General features: G+C 48.5%; 1 protein-coding gene across 5 annotated transcripts in view; it reads left to right on the plus strand.

Moving 5' to 3' along the window:
• The window catches only part of LOC102972920 (palmitoyltransferase ZDHHC14), a 532612-nt gene that overhangs the window by 250084 nt on the left and 261687 nt on the right, over window positions 1-20841 (plus strand). For 4 of the 5 annotated variants that reach the window (XM_042987395.1, XM_042987404.1, XM_042987405.1 and 1 more), the window contains 3 exons: window positions 1625-1673; window positions 15389-15491; window positions 16607-16716. In XM_042987395.1, the coding sequence (XP_042843329.1) occupies window positions 1625-1673; window positions 15389-15491; window positions 16607-16716 (262 nt within the window). Of the gene's footprint in view, window positions 1-1624; window positions 1674-15388; window positions 15492-16606; window positions 16717-20841 lie in introns of those variants that run through there. The other variant, XM_042987398.1, reaches the window with a different exon arrangement.

Consider the following 20841-nt stretch of genomic DNA (forward strand, 5'->3'; position numbering starts at 1 on the left):
CACCCCAGATCCAGCCAAATAGAGTTTGCTGGTCTACGACCATACCACCCTGAACGCGCTGATCTGGGAAGCTAAGCAGGGTCTGGCCTGGTTAGTACTTAGATGGGAGAAAATGGAGTTTGCTGTAGTTTATGCTTTAAATATTGTTAATCCCATTCTCCACAAAAAAAAAGCGTTCAGAATTTACCTGCTTGCAAATTACCCGAGTGTGTTGAACAAAAGCAAATAAAGATTATTCTCTCCCCTTGTTCTATACCCCCCAAGAAATCCCCCTGAACAACCCCACCCGCCCCCAACTTGGCTTGGCACTCCATGCTCTAAGGAAGGGCAGATTTTTACGTGACTCCCATGATCCCCTAAGATTATGAAAACATTGGCAAAGGCAGAGCACTGTCACCTGAGTTCTCCCTGCCAGGTAATGGGGCTCCGAAGGGAGGTTGGGGGAGAATCCTGTTGTAGCAAAGATTCTGGGGAACCTGATGGCTGGACTTCCTTGTTGAGAAGGGAAGGTTTGGAAAAGCAAGCCAGTTTGGGGTCAATAGGGAAAGAGAAGTCATTTCTTTTAGGGTCTTCCTTTTGCCTCAAGATGGTGTTTTCTCTAGGATCTGCCCAGCCCACGTGCTGGCTTTGCCCCACTGGCCTAGCGGAGATGGAAGAAGAAGCCTTAAGCTCTCCTTCTTCATTTTCCTGCTCTTTGGCACATCCTTGTGCCTCCGCAGTGGACTGTGGGGAACACAGCACAGAGGGAGGAAATGGGGCCTCAAGGATGAATTTGGAGCCACCCCACCCTCAGCCTTCCCTCCTACACAGAGGGGTCCAGGACCCTGCCTCTAACTGCCCCCTGCAGCCGCAGCAGAGATAACACAGTGTCTGTCCTCCCTGTGCCTCTCATCTCTGCCCCGGGCCAGATGATGTCCCCAAAACACATGGCTTCACGCAGCACAGCAGGGACCCAGCATCACCACTCCGAGATGGGAGCACCAAGACTTCCTCCCCCATGGGCATTTATGTTTAAAAACCATGATGTCAACACGTACAATAAAAACTGCTTCTTGTCGGATACATCTTTACTCAAGTCCCTAAAGAAATTTTTTTTTGCACACACAATTCATGTTAAAATGTCTTCAAGCCTAAAGGAGTCAGTAATAAACTCCAACGTTATGAGTTTGTTTACTCTGGGTGCAGAGAAAGACGTCTTTTGTACGCAGCCTGGTTTATAGGATGCCCCAGGTCAAAAGTTAACAAACTTTGGAAAAACAGTCTTTCATAAAAGAAGAGGAAAAAATAGCATACAGTATTCTGTTTTCCTATTAAAATGAGGAAAACAAAGGAGTAATCAGAACTATAATTTATGGGAAAGGACGCAGGCATCCATCTGCTTTTATTGAAAAAATACCCTGCAGATGTCGGGCCTAATTATGAATCTGCCATTTTCTGGTTGAATAACTGTGGTGGAATCTCAGTCCCCGATCAGTATGCTGGTGCTGTAGCACAACAAAATATAATTATTTAATTGATCTTTAGACACCTATTATGTTCATGTAGATGAGGGAGCTTTCCGCATAAAGGCTGTTTTTCTGGAGGTGAATGTGTGAATACTAAATTTTGGTTTCATTTCCCACAGGTTCACAACAGACAGGATTCCTAAATGCTCTTAAGGACAGTCCTGCGAGATATCCTTTCTGGTTGTTCTGTTTTTCACAATGCTACCGTGTTCAGTATTGGACTGACCTCCTCAACTACCTCATCGTCTGTGCCCTGGCTTTTCTTCTCGGAACTCGTACTTTCTTGCCTTCTGTAAATCCTCCAAAAAACTCCCCGTATTCACTTGCATGCGTTGTGGTGTCTGAATGCTTGAACCTCAAAGTGACTCATTTAGCTGTGTTTAAATCAAACCGCTCTTTAGCTAGAAAGCCAAGTGTAAATTCTTGCCCACCCCAGGAACCTGCATTGATATGTGTTAAGTCAGGTTGGTTTGGGTAGAAGGAGGACTGCAAGGTCCAGTCCACCTCATTTTGATCAGGAGGTGGTCCCTGCAGTGTATTTATGGATGCCTGTGTGTGGGTTGCCTTCTTGGTACGCAGTCACCAGATGGGAATCCTCTGACCCTCTATATGGATTCCATCTGGGAATCTCCTTGGGCGCCCCTCCAGACGGTCTGGATGACCTATATTATTTCCGGGAACAGACCACCTTTTCGCAGTCTTGAATGGACTAAAGGTGGTCAATCTCAGGCCATTCAGATTAATCCCGTCCTGCCAAACAGTATATATGGGCGTGTACCACGCTTATTTTGAACTTCTTGAAAGAGAAATATTCACCCATGATGCGCTCGAATGGGCTCCCCGCCTCACCCATCCCCCTAAGTTTCATATTCATTGTTGTAGCGCTGGCCCACTGGACCCATTGACCTGGCTCCATCTGGGACCCAGCTCCCTTTCTTCTTCACATAAGCAAGTAGACTGGACTTGAACTTCTCAGTACTCCCAAAAGTAATCTTCATCTTGCGGTAGAGAATTCTTAAACAATGAATGAAGAACTTGATGAAGATGTATGTATCATGTACAGCATTTAGTTAGTAAGATAAGCTGGCTCACGTCCCTGGGAACTGGTGTGTGGGTGGTGGTAGTGTTATTAAGATAGAACTGACAACAAATGTGGTCTTATAGATATTTGCATAATATAAAGTATCTCCTTTTTGGTGCCTCTGTGTTCATAGGCAACATAGAACGTTGGTTGCAAGTACAGATCCTATAGTCGACTAATCTCTTAAAAGGGGGACAGGCAACATATGGAAGATATACAAAGGGGGCTTGGGTCCTGTCTTCTATTAAGGATCTGGGAAGCAAGAGTTAGCTAGAAGTTATCCAGAAGGAAAGATGGTCCTGAGAATGAAATTTTCAGTGTTTGTGGCTGCTAAGAACAGGTCTCATGAGAAATGTCTCTCTTCATCCCTGTCCCCAGTCCTACCAGGGTGACACCCTCCACCATCATCTCCTCCATGCCCTTCTATTTTCAAGGCCTGTTGCTTCGGCATATCTTACAGTCAAGCCTTGTCTTTTCTTCCCAGAAGAAGAGGCTTATCTGTCTTTCAGGAAGTTGGTTACATCATGAAAACACGCTGGTCATGTTAAGTTTAATACATGCACCTAAGACCGGAACCAAGGTCTGGGCTGCCAGCTGGAATGCTTTCTGAAGCCTCGAGAGTGTGGCAAGCTGAGCCACCTCCCCTCCTCTGTCCCTGGCACCTGTGACCATTCTGACCCCTGGATGTCTGTGCAGAATGCATGTGGAGCACTTCAGACAATGAGAGGTATCAGTGACAGGGACCCCACTCGGTGGGGAGGGGAGGCAAAAGCCCACCTGAGACCTGGGGGGTTTCAGCTGCCCCATTCCTTGGGGCCTGCAGGCTCCCTCCTGCCCCATGTGGCTCTCCTGGGTGCCACCTTTGGGCACAGCGGTCCCCTCTCTAGCAGACAGCATGCACCTCTTGTGTGTGGTTTGTGCTGTTGGGTCTTCGTGGCACCTGCTACAGGCCTCCCAGCTCGTGGATCTTATCATCTCCCAACCCCAGAAAGAGTCACAAGGAAGGACCAGGTTGTGGGTCCTGGATTCCTGCTGCCTCACGATGAATGAGGTCATTTCTTTTAAATGAAGTCTGAGGTCATTTCTTTTAACGCTTTTGTGTCTCAAGTTTTTGACCTGCGAGAGTCAAGCATTACGTACTTGACATGCTATGGTGACAAGACCAATTATATGGGATATCAGCGAGAACACCCGACACCAAAGCATCATCTGCACGCATGGCAGGAGCGATTTTATAGAAGCTTCTTTTTGTGGCAATATGTGCAACGGGCGGGCTCTGCTAGAACCTTCTTTTAGAGCACACACGTCTGCTCATTCTCATGATTTGGCTGTGCCCATAGTGTGTATAATCAAGAGCACTGTGTTCCCCAGGAAGGGGAACAGACAAACGTTGCTGGTAGAAAGGGTAGCATGCTGACTTTGCTGGAGAAGCTATTCGCATGGAAAGGAGAGGAAAGCGAGAAATGCCCCTACTAGGTTCAGAGCAGATTTTAGCTTGTTTTCCCCCAAAATATCATCCTCAGGTAGAGGTCAAGAGTTTTCGGGAGGGCCCAGGTCGTGAAAACTCCCAAGCATCTCAGCCGCTGCCTTTCCAAATGGTGTTGTCACCTCTAGGTGCGGAGGTTTTCCCTTGGTGGGTGTTACCAGGCGTGTTCTCCACGTTCAGGAGCTTGGCAGCCACGTGGCCCAGTCAGAGCCAGTGGGGGCGACAGCTGGCTCTGAATGCGAGTCAAGCCCCTTACAGTGGCCAGACACGCCTGCGGGGCATCCTGTCTCCTCCAGGCCACAGCCTTTCGTAACAGGCTCCAGCTTGTACCAGGCTGTATTTTAGAGGCTTAGAGCAACACAAATTTACTGTTTCGCAGTTTTGTGGGTCGGAAGTCCAGCAGGCTTGGCTCATTTCTGCTCTGGGTCCCGCGGTGCTGAAATCAAGGTATCAGCCTGGACTCTCGTCCGGAGGCTCCAGAGAGAATCCTCTTTCAGGCTCATACGGGTGGTTGACCGAGTTCCCAGGGCATAGGACTGAGGTCCCGTCTCCTTGCTCTGTTCTCTGATTCATGACTTCCTTGCTCTTCTAAGCCAGCAATTGTGGGTCAGGTCCCTCCCACACTTTGAAGCCCTCCCGCCTCCCTTCCGCCCATCTCTCTGACCTCAGCCAGAAAAGCTCTCTGTTTTTTAAGAGTGGCTGCACCCTGAGAATTCAGGATTATCTTCCCATCGCAGGGTCCATGACCTGCAGTCTGCAGCTCCCTTGTGCCATGTCGGTAATGTATTCGGAGCTGCCAGAGATTAGGACATCTCTAGGGAGGCCACTGCTCTGTTGGCCCCACAGGCCTTTGGGGAGGAGGTACCCTGGAGTCAGGCACTCAAGTACAGGTGGATTTGAGAGGTTTCCTCTTACACCCGTCCATGCAGCTCACTAGCAGTACAGCTCAGCTCTGAGTCTATGTCTGTCCTCCCTTCCCTTTCCTCCCTTTGTGTCACTCTAGGACAGAGGTGGGAGACAAAAATTAACAGGTTAGTGTATATGTATACAGACCCACACACACGCATATATCTATATATACATATGTGATGTGGTGTGTGTGTGTGTGTGTGTGTGTGTGTGTGTGTGTATCCTCTCCTGAGGTCAGGTTTTATGGCACCTCTTGATCCACTGTCATTTTGAGCTCCTGCCTGTTAAAAGGTGACCTAAAGCTGAAGCCAGAATATCCCAGGGTAGCTACCACAGCTGATATAAAGATTGTCTGATAAACCCCCTCCCTCCCATTTCTCTCCCAGAGAAAATCAGGCACCAAGAGCAGGACTCCGGAGAAATCTGACAGCACAGAAGCCCATGGGGAAGAGATGGGCAGGGAAGGGATAGGGGCAGTCTGAGCAGCAATCCCAACTTCGATCTTTATTCTTTCTGGAAGTAGTGGAGAATTTCAGGAACATCAGACGTACCCACACTAAGACGTGAGGTCCTGGGTTTTTTTTTTTAATTCCACAGAACAGAAATTGTTTCATGTGCCACCGAACACTCCTCCCCCAATCGGTATGACTACTTACAGGCTCTCTGTGCTGACAGCGTCTTTTCTGAGTACATGCTTTGCAGAAGAATCCCTCCTTCTATCGAGTGGGTCTATAAAGAAGTGTTGAGGTCTGATGATGTATCAGGAATCTGTATTCCAGAAGAAAAAGTATGCTTCAGGTTCTATGAGGTTGTGATGTGTTTTTGAAAAAATACTGAGTTCTGGTTACTAGTGATAATGTATATATGATGAGTAAGGCCGGATCCTATCAGGATGCCTGTTTGGTACTGTGGGCTCCTGCCTTTCCTGTGGACACCTGTGTGGCTCTGGAAGGGGCACCGGGATGGCCAGGGAGGTGCTTCTGAGGGACAGCTTTCAGCTCACTAAGAAAGACGTGCTCACCACTGGGGCAGCTCAGAAACAGCATGGCCAGGGGAAGCGATGAGATCACAGGCCCTAGGGGTGGTCAAAAAGAGGACGGACCATGCCTCCCTACATGGTTCTAGCATCAGATAATGTTATGACCTCCAAGCCTCCTTCCACTGCTGAGGCCCTGGGAGTCTCTTTGGAGGTGGTTGATTTCTGATGGATGAAACTGATCCGTGACATTTCACACTCATGACAACTGCTCTCTGGCCGATGGCAGCGTGGCTCACAGCTCGTCCTCTCCAGACCTACAGTCTCTGTGGGGCAAGAGTCTATACGGCACCAAGCTCTTAAGACAAGAGGAGGTTTTCTGGCAAACTGCCTGAGCACAGGACCGGAGTCCATTGTAGCCTCTGCACATGACCTGCTGACTGTTCTCGGGCAAGAGGATAACTTAAATTTATAATTTTTCAGTGGCCTCCAATCTGGTCTCCTGACCATGATATGAAAATATTTTGATGAGAAATCAGGGTCCAGGCAAAGGTTTCTCACAGATTTACTGTGAGAAATATCCAACTGAAAGCAATGTCGTTGATGAAACGAGAGAGATCAGAAACACAAAAGGCTATTTAACAACCAATGGAGGCACCTTATCTATCGGAAGCACTGCCAGGAGCAACAGAAACCCTGACATACCAGAAGCTCTTCATCGAGCCCACCAGCAGGACCACAGGAGAAAGGAATCAAGCAGCTCAGCCAATGAGAAGCGGGAGGTACCCGTCAGTAAGGACAGGATGGCATCTTGTTTGAGTGCGGCAAAGCCAAGAGGTGGGGGAAGAGGAGGAGGAGGAGGGGGAGGAGAGGAGGACGGATGGGTAGAGCCAGTAGGCTCGCTGGTGGCACTTAGCAGGTCCCTTCCCAGCCCACAGTGCAGCCCTGCTCACATCAGGGAGGCTAAGGATGCTGCCCGGGCCTCGGATGCCCTGGCCAGCCTTCCTTCCGGTTCCCTCTTTACCCCCCAGTGGCCTGAGGCCACTTCCTCCCTCTCATCTCTGCCCCAGAGAAGCAGAGGCAGTGGCGTGGCTGGGTGCTATGGACTCTCAGGAGCCACCCCCCAACCCCTTCCCCAGGGAGAGAGGGAAGGTGAGTCTCTTCCACGAAGAAAGGCACTGGGTCTTCTCTCCGCACAGCCAGGCAGTTTCCAAAGGACGAGGTCCACTTGGCATCTGTTTCTTCCAAGATCATTTGACGCAATACCCACTCCGTGCAAATTCTGCCCGGGTTACAAAGTCAAGAAGGAACCACCGGCCCAGACCTTTGAAGCACATTCTATCAAAGGGGGCAGGCAGAGCAGCGAGGGTGGACAGAATGATTCACTCATCTCCTCAATGAACATCTGACGGTGCCGAGACCTGGTGTATGACTCTGAGTTCTAAAAAGCAGAGTAAGTCTTACGTGGCATAAAACATCATGGAGAGCTTGAGGTGGGGGTGAGGGTCCAGAAGGGCATCTTGCACGGAAATCAGGAAAGGCTTTGGCAGGTAGCGTTTGCATAGGGCTTGGAAAGATTGGGGAAGAAGTCCTAAAACTGGAGACATGGAGGGGAGAGATCCCAGGCAGGGCCAACAGCCTGAGCAGGGCCTGGTGATACGCAGCATGTGTCAGGGAAGAGCAGCCCATCTGTAGGGCCAGACCTGGGCTTGTGTTCATTGATTCCTTCAGCAGGGTTTGCAGGGCTCCGGCAGCTCGGCCGTGCTCCCAGTCAGCAGGCCCTCCGCCCTAACGGTACAAGCACACAGATGCACTTTCGACTCATACACACGGCGGGCATAGCGGGAGGGGAGCCGTGATAGCTAAGCCGTGGTTGGGGGGGGCCGGGGGGTCAAGAGTGACTGCTCCCAGGAAGGGAAAGGCCCTGACAGCATTGTATACCAGTCAGCCTTCCTGCCCAGGACGCTGGGGAACCAGCTTAGATTTCTGGCAGGTGAATGACATCACCAGAGCCTTTCTGTTGTGGTTGTTGTGTTCTTAAGAGTACTCATTTGCAGCAGGGAACACAAGGAAGGAGTGAGGCGATGTGTGCAGGGGAAAGGCCCCCGGAATTGAGATGGGTGATAAGGGGACAGCTGAGCAGGTAAGCAATCAAATCAGTGCTGCTGGGAGGGAGGAGGGAGAGTCAGAGCCAGTTCGGAGGGCTCAGCCCTGGGGACCCAGGGGAGGGAAGGCACAGTGGAAAGGGGAGAGAGCTAGCACAGGTTAGAAATGAGTCCTATTTGAAATACACGTGCAGCACCTAAGAGTTGACCCCCCAGGAACCCCCACGTGAAGCTAGAGTAACTTCACGGTCCTCTGCAGTTCCTTGCATGAAAGGCGGAAAGAGGAACAAGTCATGAGCCTGCGGTGACAACATTACAGCCTCAGAGGACATGGCACTGGTCACGCAGAGCCAGGAGAGCCACGTGGCCTCGCCTCCAGCTCACCAGCGGATCTGCAGGTGGAAGTCCCCGCAGGGGTCCCCGCAGGAACCGGGCCACCGGGGCCAGCAGCATCCTCGAGGAGGAGCCAGAGAGGAGAAGCCCTGCGATCAACAGTCGTCACGATGAAACGGCATTAACATCCAATTAAAAGGATTACAGTCATTTTTAATCATGACTTATTGTTCGGCGCTCCCAAACGAAGAGTTTTCAGTGGTTGCTAAATCAAATGGTAATTGATTCTACGTGTGTGGAGGCTCTCGCCAGAAAGCCTTTTTATCCCCAATTTGCATTCATTTCGAGGCACGCTGTCTGAAAGGCACCGACGGCCTAATGGGCACGGTTCTGTTTTAATGGAATTTGGTAGAAGGCTCAGATTTGGCTCGATGCCCTCAGAAAGGAGGGACACCGTACTGCCCGTTGGAAAATTCATGACGGCGGCACAGGCCTTTGCTAGACTCAGCTTATAGGGCCCTTCTGTCCCGATGTCTGTGGATCCTCAGGGGGACCCCAGGAAATAGGTAGGACAGGTGTCCATCGGTCCCTTACAGCTGAGCCTGCGCTGAAGGGTCAGATGACCCCAATTTACACTCAGCCGTGTTGCCAGAACTGGAGCCCAGATCTCCTTACCGCCAGCCCCTCTCTCCGGGCAGGGAATTGACACTCTTTCCCACTGCCCCTAACCGGTCTGTCTGAGGGAGTGCGTGAAGAATAAGCATCAGATTACATCTCACGGGGTCACAGAATGGGGGAGGAGGTTGTTGGGGTTTTTTTAAATCACTCAGGTACTGGAAGAACATAACTCTCGTAAAAAATTTCAAAGAGAAACGTAAAAGAAGCACTGCTCTCGACCCTTCCTCTGTCGTTTTGTGGGAATCCTTGTCAGTTTTCACGGGTCTTTCCAGACGGTATTCGAAGGGTTTGAATACGTATGTGTCTGCACACCGTTGCAGGGACTGTTTCTACCGAAGAAGGATTGTTTTCTTTGTATTCTTCAGCGGTTTGATTTTTAGCTGTTTCCTGAAGGTATTTCCATGTCAGCATATGGATCTACCTCATTTTTTTTTCAGCTGCTTTATAGAGTTTCAGAACACAATCTATACTATATTTTTCTGTTGATGAATACTTAGATTTCTTAATTGTTTTATTGCATAAAAAATGAGGTGGCGGGCCATCTTGCACGTATGTCTTTGTGCACAAGTGTTAGTGTTTCTCCAGAATTGACAACTAAATGTGGAATCACTGAAAGTTAAGCATATTTTTAAAAATTTTTTGAAGTTTATTTTTTGAGCGAGCGAGCATGAATGGGGGGAGGGGCAAAAGGAGAGGGAGAGAGAGAATTCCAAGCAGGCTCTGTGACGTCAGCACAGAGCCCCATGGGGGGGCTCCAAACTCACGAACTGTCAGATCATGACCTGAGCCGAAATCGAGAGTCAGGCGCTTAACCAACTGAGCCACCCAGGTGCCCCTCCAAGCATATTTTTTAATATTTATTTATTTTTTTGAGAGAGAGAGAGAGAGAGAGAAAGAGGAATGAGTGGGGGAGGGACAGAGGGGGAGAGAAGCAGGCTCAGCCATGTTAGCATAGAGCCTAATGCTGAGCTCGAACTCATGAACCATGAAATCATGACCTGAGCCAAAGTCGTCTGATGCTTAACCAACTGAGGCGCACACTGAGCCACCCAGGTGCCTGGAAAATTAAGCATCTTTTAAATGTTGACTGACATGCCACATTGTCCCCTAAAGAGATTGTACTGACTCGTTCTCCCGTTTCCCCACACCTTCATCCATATTGGATGTTACAGGTGCTGTGACTTTGGCCAATCTGATGGGGGGAAATTCATTGGTTTAATTTCCATTTTCTGGATAATAATCAGCTTGTGCTTATTTTCATTTTTGTTGACATTTTTTTTCATGACCACAATGTGCCAGCTCATAATCTCTGTCCATTTTGTAATCAGGTTGTTTGTTCTTTTCCTATTAACATGTTCTTTATTCTTAATAATAACCATTTAATATCTCTTGCCAATATTTTTCTCCCAACCTGTCACCTTTTAAGTTGACTTCTTTAATACAAAAAAAATGCTTAACTTTTAACAAAATCCATCTACAAATCAGATACTACATGGCTCCTAGATTTTGTGTCTTATATCTGAACCCCAAAATTATAGGCATATGTCCTTTATTTCCCTCTAATACCTTTACATTTTATTTCTTCAGTTTGGCACAGTAATTTATCTGTAATCTACGTGTGTGTGTGTGTGTGTGTGTGTGTGTGTGTGTGTGTGTGGTGAGCTAAAGTTCTCACTTTGTTTTTCCCAAATGCTTAGTGAAGTGTCCCAGTGCTGTTCACTGTTCACTTCTGGCAGTTCTCAAACTTTTAGGTCTCAGGATCTCTTAACACTCTTAAACATTATTGAGGACTCAAGGAACTTTTGTTTAGGTAGATTATATATATTTCTAGAGGTCATGTTTGAAACTACAACTGAGAAATGTCTAAAACACAGAATGCACAAGTACTTTCCCTATTATGATGGGAGTGAGGCCCATCCCAAAGCCTTCAGATGAAGCCCCTGAATGACAGAAGCAGTTAGACTGGGAAGTAATGTCTTGGCATTGATTGGGAAATAGTTCTGACCTGGGAGTTTCCCTGAAAGGATCTCGGGGACCCCAAAGGCCCACGGGCCACACTTTGAGAGTCGCCAGTGTATTCTTTCACCCAAATTTGAAATGCCTTCTGTAGCCCTCGTGCCCACAGGTCTGTTTCAGACTCTGTGTTTTGTTTACTAAAGGTGTCCTCCCATCCCCCAACCCAAGAGTTGTTTTTTTTTCAAGTTTTCTTACCCATTCTTGCACGTTTTCTCTTCCTGATATTTTAGAGTCAGTTTTTAATTCCTTTTTAAAATTCCGGAATTTTGATTGGAATTACAGTGACTTCATAGATTTGGGAGAACTGCACATCTTTATTTCCTGGTATAAAAGAATATGGGGAAAAGGATTTGAGAGACTGAAAGATGATGGTCACATGATCCACACCGAAGGGTCTCCGTGACTTTCCATTGTCAAAGTGCCTATCGTGTAAATTACCAGCTTGACCCCTCTGGGCCTCATCTTCCTCCTTGTAAAATTAAGGGATTAAGATAAATTAGGACTTTTTAACTTGAGGTCCATGTGTATCTATGGAAAGGTGTCAGGAGAGTTTCTAAAACTCCTGAAATCAGAAGAAAAAAATGTGCGTGCATTTTTTTTTCTGAGAAAAGAGTGGGAACTCAGAAAGGTTAGAAATCTTTGGTTCCATGATCTCTCACCTTTTATGATTTTCCAAACACTGAAATGCCCTCACCATTCTGTCCAACGTTCTTCCCTTGAGTCTGCAAGGCCTTCTCACCTCACTTACCTTCCCAAGGGCAAACAGATCCCTTAGGGCAGGAAGTGAGTCCCTCCCCCCTCTCCTGTCCTAAGTACAGGGCTGGCTGCACAGAAGGGCACCCAGCAGGCACTTCTGGGATCCCACGGAGACTCAGTGGAGGGCTGTTTGCCCATCAGCATTTTTCAAAGTCTTTTTCATTTCCATAGTCATCTAGTGAGTACCTCAGAGTGCGACATCTTGGGGTAGAACTTAAACTAATGCCACACCCCTGGCCAAAAAAGGGCTCACTGTCTTCTTGGGGGTTGGAGGGAGAAGGAGGCTGGCAGTGGTAACTGCTATAATTTTGAACCATCTCTGATACAGTAACACCCAACTGCTTATTAAATTGGCTCTTAGTCGAGTTGGTGTATGTCTTCCTCATTTCCTCTTTTAAAAATATCAGTGAATGGCTTTTGACACACTTATGAAAAATTTATATTAATCTTATTATGGCATAGATATTTTCAACATCTGGCTCTGGAGTCAGTGAGGGGATGTGTTGTTCAAATATTTGTTCCCCAGCCTGAGAGGGAATTTGGAGGGGGAGTGGTCTACTTAGGCTGCCAAAGGGTCACAAATCCCTGACAAAAAGAGGATCCCCATCTTCCCCCGCAGGGGCTGTGGTCAGCCCAGAGCCATGGGAATGTCAGCAGGAATAGGAAAGGAACCAGCCCAGGGCTTTTCTCTTGTACTGGCACAGCCACACGTTCAGGGCTCCATTTCCAGCTCTGCTGTTTCTCAAGCAAAGTACTTACCTGCTTTCTGCCTCAGTTTCCCTGTTGGGTAAGTGGGAATCACACTTCACCCTGGGTCACTGAGGATTAAGTGAGTTAATCCATAGGAAGCCTTTGGAGTACTACCTGATGCCTAGCCAGAGACACCAGCCATTGTTACGAATGATGATGACGGTTCCTTAAGACATGCTGTGGGGGGCTCCACTGTGAGGGGCAAGGGAAAGAGGGCTGCATCTTGCATTTTGCCTTGAATTCGTGTCATTTTGACACAGCTGTGAGCTAACAATCTGCTAATTATAAAATGTCTCTAAAGCGCATGAGATATTAATATAGAGATCTGCTAGTTTATTTTTGGACCTATAAGCCTTTAAAATCCCATGTCCACTGGTAACAACGCCTCCTTTGGGGAGTAAAAATTTTAAGTGGCATTGCAAAGGGAGGAGCCACCAGAAAATGGGCTGTGCCGCTTTAAATGCTGTGATCCTCCCTCACGTGGACATGCCAGGTCTTACAGGGTTCACGCATATGAATTTGTGTGTATTTTGACATCACCATCATTCTACCTGGACTGTAAACTTTTGGTGACACAGAAGCATTTCTGAGATGGAGGTCTGGCTCTTCGTGCGTTATTCAGCAAATAAATCTTTTGCTTTCATTCTTTATTCTCTTTCCTACCCTGATCATTTCTTGCTTCCGTTTCACGTGTCCCTTCCTCTTTGATCTATTTCTTGTCTTTTCCTTCCAGCCTGTGGAGGTTCACTGCCAGTGTCACCCGACTTTCCGCAACCCACTTCTCCTTGACTCAGTCTTCCCGCTGCTTACCTCCATCATTTCCCCCGGGACTCCACTCCACCCACGTGGTTTGCCTCCCCAGTCTGCCCCCCGGGGCGGGGGGATGATCAGAAGAGGGGCACCTGTGAGCCTCACCTGTGAGAAGGCCGTAGAGAATGAGACCATTCGTGTGTCCCCACATGTACCTGAGGCCTCCCCTCTTAACCATTGGCCCACCTGATAACTCTGGGGTTCCAAGGCAGACCTAGCTTGGGATCTGCTTCTCTGCATCTCTCTCTTACTCCACAGATCCTCCCTACATGTCCGAACTTACCTGCTTTTCCATAATAACCACCTGGTTCTCCTCTTCTCGAGATGTAGCTACTCCTCCCTTTTTTCCGACTCCTGCCTCCGACTCCTTTTTTTCGACTTTTTTTTTTTTTTTTTCCGACTCCTGCCTCCACGAGGAATGGGCAGGGCCCGCGGTGGGCAGCGTGTGTTGGCATCTGTCTGACTCTGGGTGCGCTGGGCTGTTTTCGTCTTAGCTAGCTGGCAGAGGTACATTCTTCTCCTCCTCAGATGTCCATTTAAGTTCAGGGTAGTGCTTTTCTGAAGGCTTGCGGTTTCTAGAAGCTTAAGCCTCAGAAGAGCAGAGCATTCTTCTGCTTCTCCAAGAGCAGGGCCAGTGGTCTGTCCTGATGTTGAAAGTCAGTCGGTCAACAGGCAAGAGCCCATTCATTTCTCCCGTTTTGTATTTCGCCCCACATGCCCGGACAGTGGCATTTGTTAATAATGGCATGGCAGATTATGGCGCTGCACTGAATACTGTATTCATTGCTCTGGTCTAAAGATGAATTATATCCAGTCCTGAAAAAAAAAAAATCAATGGTGATGTATTGCAGCGTGATCTATGGCTTCTACCCTTGAGAGCATCAGGAAAGCCTGGGTGTTTACTTTCTCCAGCCTGTAACTTCTTGATGGGGGATGGATGGTGTATATTTAAACTCCCAGACCTGTGAGGAATATTTTTTCCCCAGAGAAACATCTATATCTTGTAAATAGAATTTTATAAACATTTGTGGAACAGAAAAATTCTCTAGTCCTTGGAAATTGCCACACTCTGGGTTGATTTATCTCATCTGTTGAAGAATACCACACTTTTTATCCTCTGGTTGTAGCACATTTTGTGGAGCTCGGGATGTGCCATCACTCAATGTCTGATTAAGCATCCACGTTTCCTAGTTGCCCATCAAAGAGCTGAAAATAGCCTTGGGTGTTGGGGTGGGCTAAGGTGTTGGCCAAGAGTCCTCTAAGTAAAAATACCCCTCACCCTGACACCACTCTGAGAAATGCCCCTGCTGGTCCAGAAGCCCACCCATAGGTGGGGGCAGGCAGCCACCAGTGGGTGAAAGGATCATCCAGGCAGAGAGAAAGCCGTGAAGGTGAGCCCTGCCCAGGCTACAGCTGCCGGTGGCCGGCCCTGCTCACAATTGTCAACTACTGTTGTGTGACGGTTCACTCGGCGTCAACATCAAGTTGGAGGACAGACCTGTTGATGTGATAGTGCCCAGCGTTCAGAAGCTGAGATTAGAGTCTGAGACTGCAGTGATGTTCGTGTTCAATGTCGCGACCTTTCCTAGCAGGCCTGGGCCGCTGCCAACGCCGGCCAGCGTGCTTCCGGCTTTGCTGTCACAGTCATTGGCTGCACAGTGAGCCACAGGAAAAGGCCAAGGGCAGGTGGGGAGGATGGTCAGAGGAACTGTCCACCGTGAAACAGTAAACAGGTAATGTTCGGGGAGCCCACTGGTCGTTGACTGAGCACGATTGGGGTGAATCAGGAGAGAGGGGCACAGTGCTGGACCTGAAGGGTCCCCCTCTGGTTAGGGACAGAGCTAGATAGATTCAGAGGCCTCAGTGAGCGTCTGTGGGTTTCCCATCCGAATCTTACATCATCCTGGTTCCGCAGGCACCCTGAGAACTTACCCCGCTTCCACCCCCACCCCCACCCCGTTCTTCTCCTTGACCCCAGGCCACTGTGCTGGAGGCCGTGGTGTGCTTCTTCTCCGTCTGGTCTATCGTCGGCCTCTCGGGTTTCCACACATACCTGATCAGCTCCAACCAGACGACAAATGAAGATGTGAGTTCCCAGCGGTCTGGGGGGTGGGTGTGTGTGTCTGCGTCCGGAGGCGGGGGAGGGGGGGGACAGGAGAGAGGAGCTCAGGGACCAAGGCCTTGCGCATATTCCATTCCAGGTATGAGCCTCTGGGAGCAAACAATGTGCAGGGGAAGCATTTTCCTAGGGTCTCCATGATTTCCAGTGGGGAATCTCTAACCTGTCTTACTTTCTGACCACATCAGTTAGATACTAAGGTCAGCTGAGAGACCCCCATCTCCAAACTCTGAGGGAGGGGCTTATTGTCTATTCCTTCCTCTTCAGTAGTTTTGTGAGCAACCTGTCATACCTCCTCTGGAGGAGAGACCACATCCAGCTGATATCTCAGGGTGGATGAATCTGCCTTTTACATTTAACACTTTTGGAGGGGACTGCCCCCACCCAGAATTTAACTTTTTGTCCAGGATTATCTGCCTTAACTGAATGCAGATGGAGAGGAGGTATAAAAACAGAAAACATAATGTTGGAAATGTTCTTCATAAGCCTGGTCCTCTTTGCTCCGAATATTTAGACTCTGACAGAAATGTCTGTTAGTACAGGAATTAAATGTCTCAGAATCAGTCAGGTTGCCTTAAAGGCTTGGGAAAATCGGTACCGAGGAGATACATGAGTTAAGAGAATTGTAATCGAGTTATTTGTATTTGGCAACTATGGATATTAGAATCTGTGGGCTTATTTTGGTAACATTGTGAGGCTGAATTCAGACTATAAATGGGTAGTTACGGGAGCCGTGTTAACTCTTTCGGCTACCATTTGTTTAATTACTGGTTAGCACGCCAACTGTATGAAACAAATCTCTGCTGGCTTATGTGAGCTGACCTTTGGGTACCGTGTTGTAGGAACAAGAGATTATTGTCCCCAAAGAATGTTACTTTCTCCCTAGTCTGACCTGCTGTCTGGGGATATGTCCAAGTTTGAAGTAAATGCCAGTTTTCCTTGAGAAAAGTCTCTCAGTTTTCTCCCTGTGAAGAAATGAGAAAGATGTTTTACGTTCTTGATGAGTTTCTCGTGACCCCATTCGCCTAAACTGTGGCATCAATATGAAGGATGTTGTATCATTCGCTGTCCTTTTCTTTCAGATTAAAGGATCTTGGTCAAATAAAAGAGGTAAAGAAAATTACAATCCCTACAGCTATGGAAATATCTTTACAAATTGCTGTGTTGCCCTGTGTGGGCCCATCTCTCCAAGGTAAGAGTCAGAAAGGATCACGTTCTCTAACAGAGCTCGGGAAAGCCAACAGCACAGGCCTCCGGCACAGGCCTCGCGAGCTGGAGACCTGGCCACAAAACCCACTGTCACCTTTGGTCACACCCCCTATATGACCGCTGCTCAGTGGTCTGCTCTGTGTCAGGGAGACACGGCCTTAGTGAAGTGGAGATACGGCTGTCTCTTGTGTTGTTCCTGCCCTCTTTTTGGTTCTTTCACTGAATTTGTGTCAAGGTTGGGGAAAATCTCCTAAGGATCCAAATAGGAAAACTGAGGCACGTGACTCCAATTAATTACTGAGTCATCTTGAGCATCTGTGACGAGCAGAGAGCTGTGGTCAGCTTAGTAGGGGGACCGGGACACAACGTGGGAAGCAGGTAGAAAACCTGTAGAAGGAGGTGCTAAGAGCTGAGTCATACAGGATGTACATGCTAAAATAGCTCAACAGGACAGAGCGGAGTGGGCTGAAGCAGCGCGTATTATGGCAATGGCAACATGACCACACTGACGATGGCAGTGGCTGACACTGAATAGTGTTAGGTCTGCTCTAGGTGCTTTATATGTATCAGCCTTTATTCATTGTTTTACGGTTTTTTTAAATAATTTTTTAAGTTTTTTTTTTTTTTTGAGAGACAGAGAGACACAGAGAGAAAGGAAGTGTGTGTGCACAAGTCAGAGAGGGGCAGAGAGATGGGGAGAGAATCCCAAGCAGGCTCTGCACTGTTAGCACAGAGCCCAATGCGGGGCTCGAACTCACGAGGTCATGACCTGAGCGGAAATCCAGAGTCAGATGCTTAACCGACTGGGCCACCCAGGCACCCCTGTGTCAGCTTTTAACACCTCCCTCTGTGCCGGTGAGTCAAGGCAGTATTATGCCCCTGTTTTGTGGACGAGGAAACTGGCACAGAGAGGTGAAGTAAGGTGCCAAGTTCACACAGCTAGTAAACTCTGCCTCATCGGGACCCAAACCCAGGCATCTGGTGTCAGAACCGGGGTGTGTGTGGAATGGCACTTGCAAGCGCCCCCCCAACCCCGCCCCAGGCAGGATTACGTGAGTACAAAATGCTGTCGAGTCCTGCTTATTGGGGAGCTACATCATGCAGAGCATTTCGAACAAAGTAACCCATCATCCACCATATTTCTTAAGCAAGTACTCCGAGTCTCTAGAATGAGCTTCCAAACCTTTATTACTTCCTCCCTTGTGGCTTCTAAATGTATAAATGGAGAGATTCCACAAAAAGCCATGGGGACTGTCTCCGAGGCAGCCCCACTGTGCACTTGGACCTCCATGGCCAGTCATTGCCGACATGTGCTAATGGAATGCAAACTTAATTTTTATTATCAGCCTCGGTGAAATATCATTAGGAAAGTAAGGGTGTTGCCCTCCCCAGAAACAAAATCCAAGCATATAGTCCCATGCCACGTATTGGTACTGGGTTATGTTACTGGTACTACTGGGCAATTAGAAATTGGTTGTTTTCTGGGGCGCCTGGGTGGCTCAGTCGGTTGGACATCAGACTTCGACTCAGGTCATGATCTCACAGTTTGTGAGTTCGAGCCCCCATGTCAGGCTCTGTGCTGACAGCTCAGAGCCCGGAGCTTGCTTCAGATTCTGCGTCTCCCTCTCTCTGCCCCTTCCCCATTCACACTCTGTCTCTCTCTGTTTCAAAAATAAATGAATGTTAAAAAAAAATTTTTTTTAAGAAATTGGTTGTTTTCTAGAAACAAGAAAGTTGTGAGCCTAGTGTGCCATATTCCTGCTGAACTGGGGGTCCCCAGAAGCCCCTGGCCTGCCCCTCAGAGGCTTCCTCTGAGGAGGGGCTGCACAAAGGGGCAGCCAAGGACTCTGGATTGGGGGCCACCTTGGGCTGGGAAGTCAGGCATGCCTGGGAGGGTGCTAGCCTCTCTCCAAGACAACTCCAGACCCACCCAGGCATCTCTCTTGGAGCTCTTTAGGCCAGAAAATCCCTCAGGAAATTCTTGGTTTTTCACAATTTAGCTTTGTTTCCTACTGGCGTGTATTTATTTGTGGAGAGTGGGGTAGGCCAGCAGCCAGGGCTAGGGCCCTTGGAGGAGCATAAGAGGCCAGGGGAACTGAATAGGCCTCCTTCCCTAAATCTAAAATACACATCTGAATCCATGAAAAGAATTTAAAAGTCTCACATTTTGAACAAATCTCTTTTCTTGTTCCCCATTTGGTGCTGCTTTGTTTTGTTTAGAGAACAAATCTTGTCACACCAAACTTCTTTCTTCCATAACTGGATAAAATTTCCTACTGTGGCTGAGTTGGCGCTGTATTCTTTCCAAAACCCAAGTCCCTCTGGATGGGGCATTTCTCAAGGACAACCTCCCCTCAGAACATTGTGAACTGCTCACAGGTTTGCACAGGGAAGACGGGCTGCTGGCCTCTCCCACTGCACCCACACGCTCCCCCAGCCTGGGCAGATACAATGGGGGGATAGTGCCTGGCTTTGTTCTTCCCTCCTGTCACCTTCTTTGCCCCTTCTCTTTCTGCCCTACCTCACTCACCCTTGTGCCCATTAGAGGGCCAGAGCCTTCCCTGGACATCCCAGCCAAGCCTGTCCATCAGGGACTAAGAACCAGTGACATGCCCAGCATCATGTGCCTGAGTTTCCTCTAAAATGTTCTTAAATGGCATAATGATGTGCTCATAAGAGTGTTTTTGTGGGGCTCCTGGGTGGCTCAGTCAGTTAAACGTCTGACTCTTGATTTCAGCTCAGGTCATGATCTCACAGTTGTGGGATCGAGCCCTGCATCAGGCTCCACGCTGAGCCTGGAGCCTGCTTGGGATTCTCTCTCTCACTTCCTCTGCCCCTTTCCCTCACTCATGTTCTGTCTCCCTCTCTGTCTCTCTAAAAAAGAAAGGAAGGAAGGAAGGAAGGAAGGAAGGAAGGAAGGAAGGAAGGAAGGAAGGAAGGGAAAGAAAGCAAAACAAGAGTGTGTACATGTTTCCCACTGAGAGCTGTGAGCCATGAGGGCAAAGACCCACATTCAGTTCCCTGCATGGGTCCCAGAGGTGTGCATGGCAGCAGGGTAGGAATGGCCACATTTGGGGGTAGGGGTCCTCATACAAGTCTAGCAGAAGGAATGGAAAGTTGGAAAGAGAGAAAGACCACTCCCAAGGTGTGGTCAGGGTCAGGCCCTGCAGGCCAGGGCTAAGGGTCAACCTGTGGTTGACAGGTTTAATAGAATGGCAAGTCTACATAGTCAAAAAGGGGCTGTGACAGAGGGTGGGGTGCAGTTTCCATAGGAAACCCAGGAGGGCTTCCCAGAGGAGGGGGGCTAAGTTGTCATCTATTCTAACAGATGAGTAGGAATTGGGGGAAGGGAACTAAGGGAAAACAGAAAGGGGAGCAGCATGTGCAAAGGCCCTGAGGTGAGGGGAGAGCCTGTAGGAGAAGGAACTAAAGGAACTCGTGTGTAGGAGTGAGCGAACTACAGAGGGCAAAGCAAGAGGTAAGGCCAGGGGAGCACATCCAGATTAGGAGGGGCTCCTGGGCCATTGTGAGGACTAAAATGAGACTTGGGGCAGACTGTCACAGTCTTGGGCATGTGGCTGGTCCATTAAACAGGCCTAACACACAGGATGAAGGCTGAGAACAGGTTTGTTTTGTCCTCCCTGCTGCCCCTTTCAGACTCTTTTGATGACCTAGTTGTTCTTTTTTTTTTTTTTTTTTTTTTTTTTTTTTTTTTTTTTTTTGCTCCTGAATGAAATCCCCTGTAAGTCCCTTAGTTTCTCCTGTCACTTAAAAAAAAGACTCAGGGCACTTTCATTTCCTTGAGAATCATATTGTTTCAGTGAACGGAAACTCCGGAGTTCATAGAAAAGCAACACTTTCCACCCCTTCATCCCTACCCAGGTTGGGGTTTCAGGGGATCTTTTGGAAAGACCCTTCCGCCCCACTCCACGCTGGTTCTCTCCCAGGGGATCTGCGTCTGGCCTCAGCCTCGCCCCGCCTCCCTTGTGTGTGTCCTCAGGAGGGCACAGGTGTCTGCCTGTCCGCGGCACCCTTCTTTGCTTTTTACCCCTTTGACCTTCTGTGTCCTGGCAGGGGGTCACAAACTTGGTCTGAGCTGCACGGGGCT

The sequence above is a fragment of the Panthera tigris genome, chromosome B2 (assembly GCF_018350195.1).
Source record: "Panthera tigris isolate Pti1 chromosome B2, P.tigris_Pti1_mat1.1, whole genome shotgun sequence".
Lineage (NCBI taxonomy): Eukaryota > Metazoa > Chordata > Mammalia > Carnivora > Felidae > Panthera > Panthera tigris.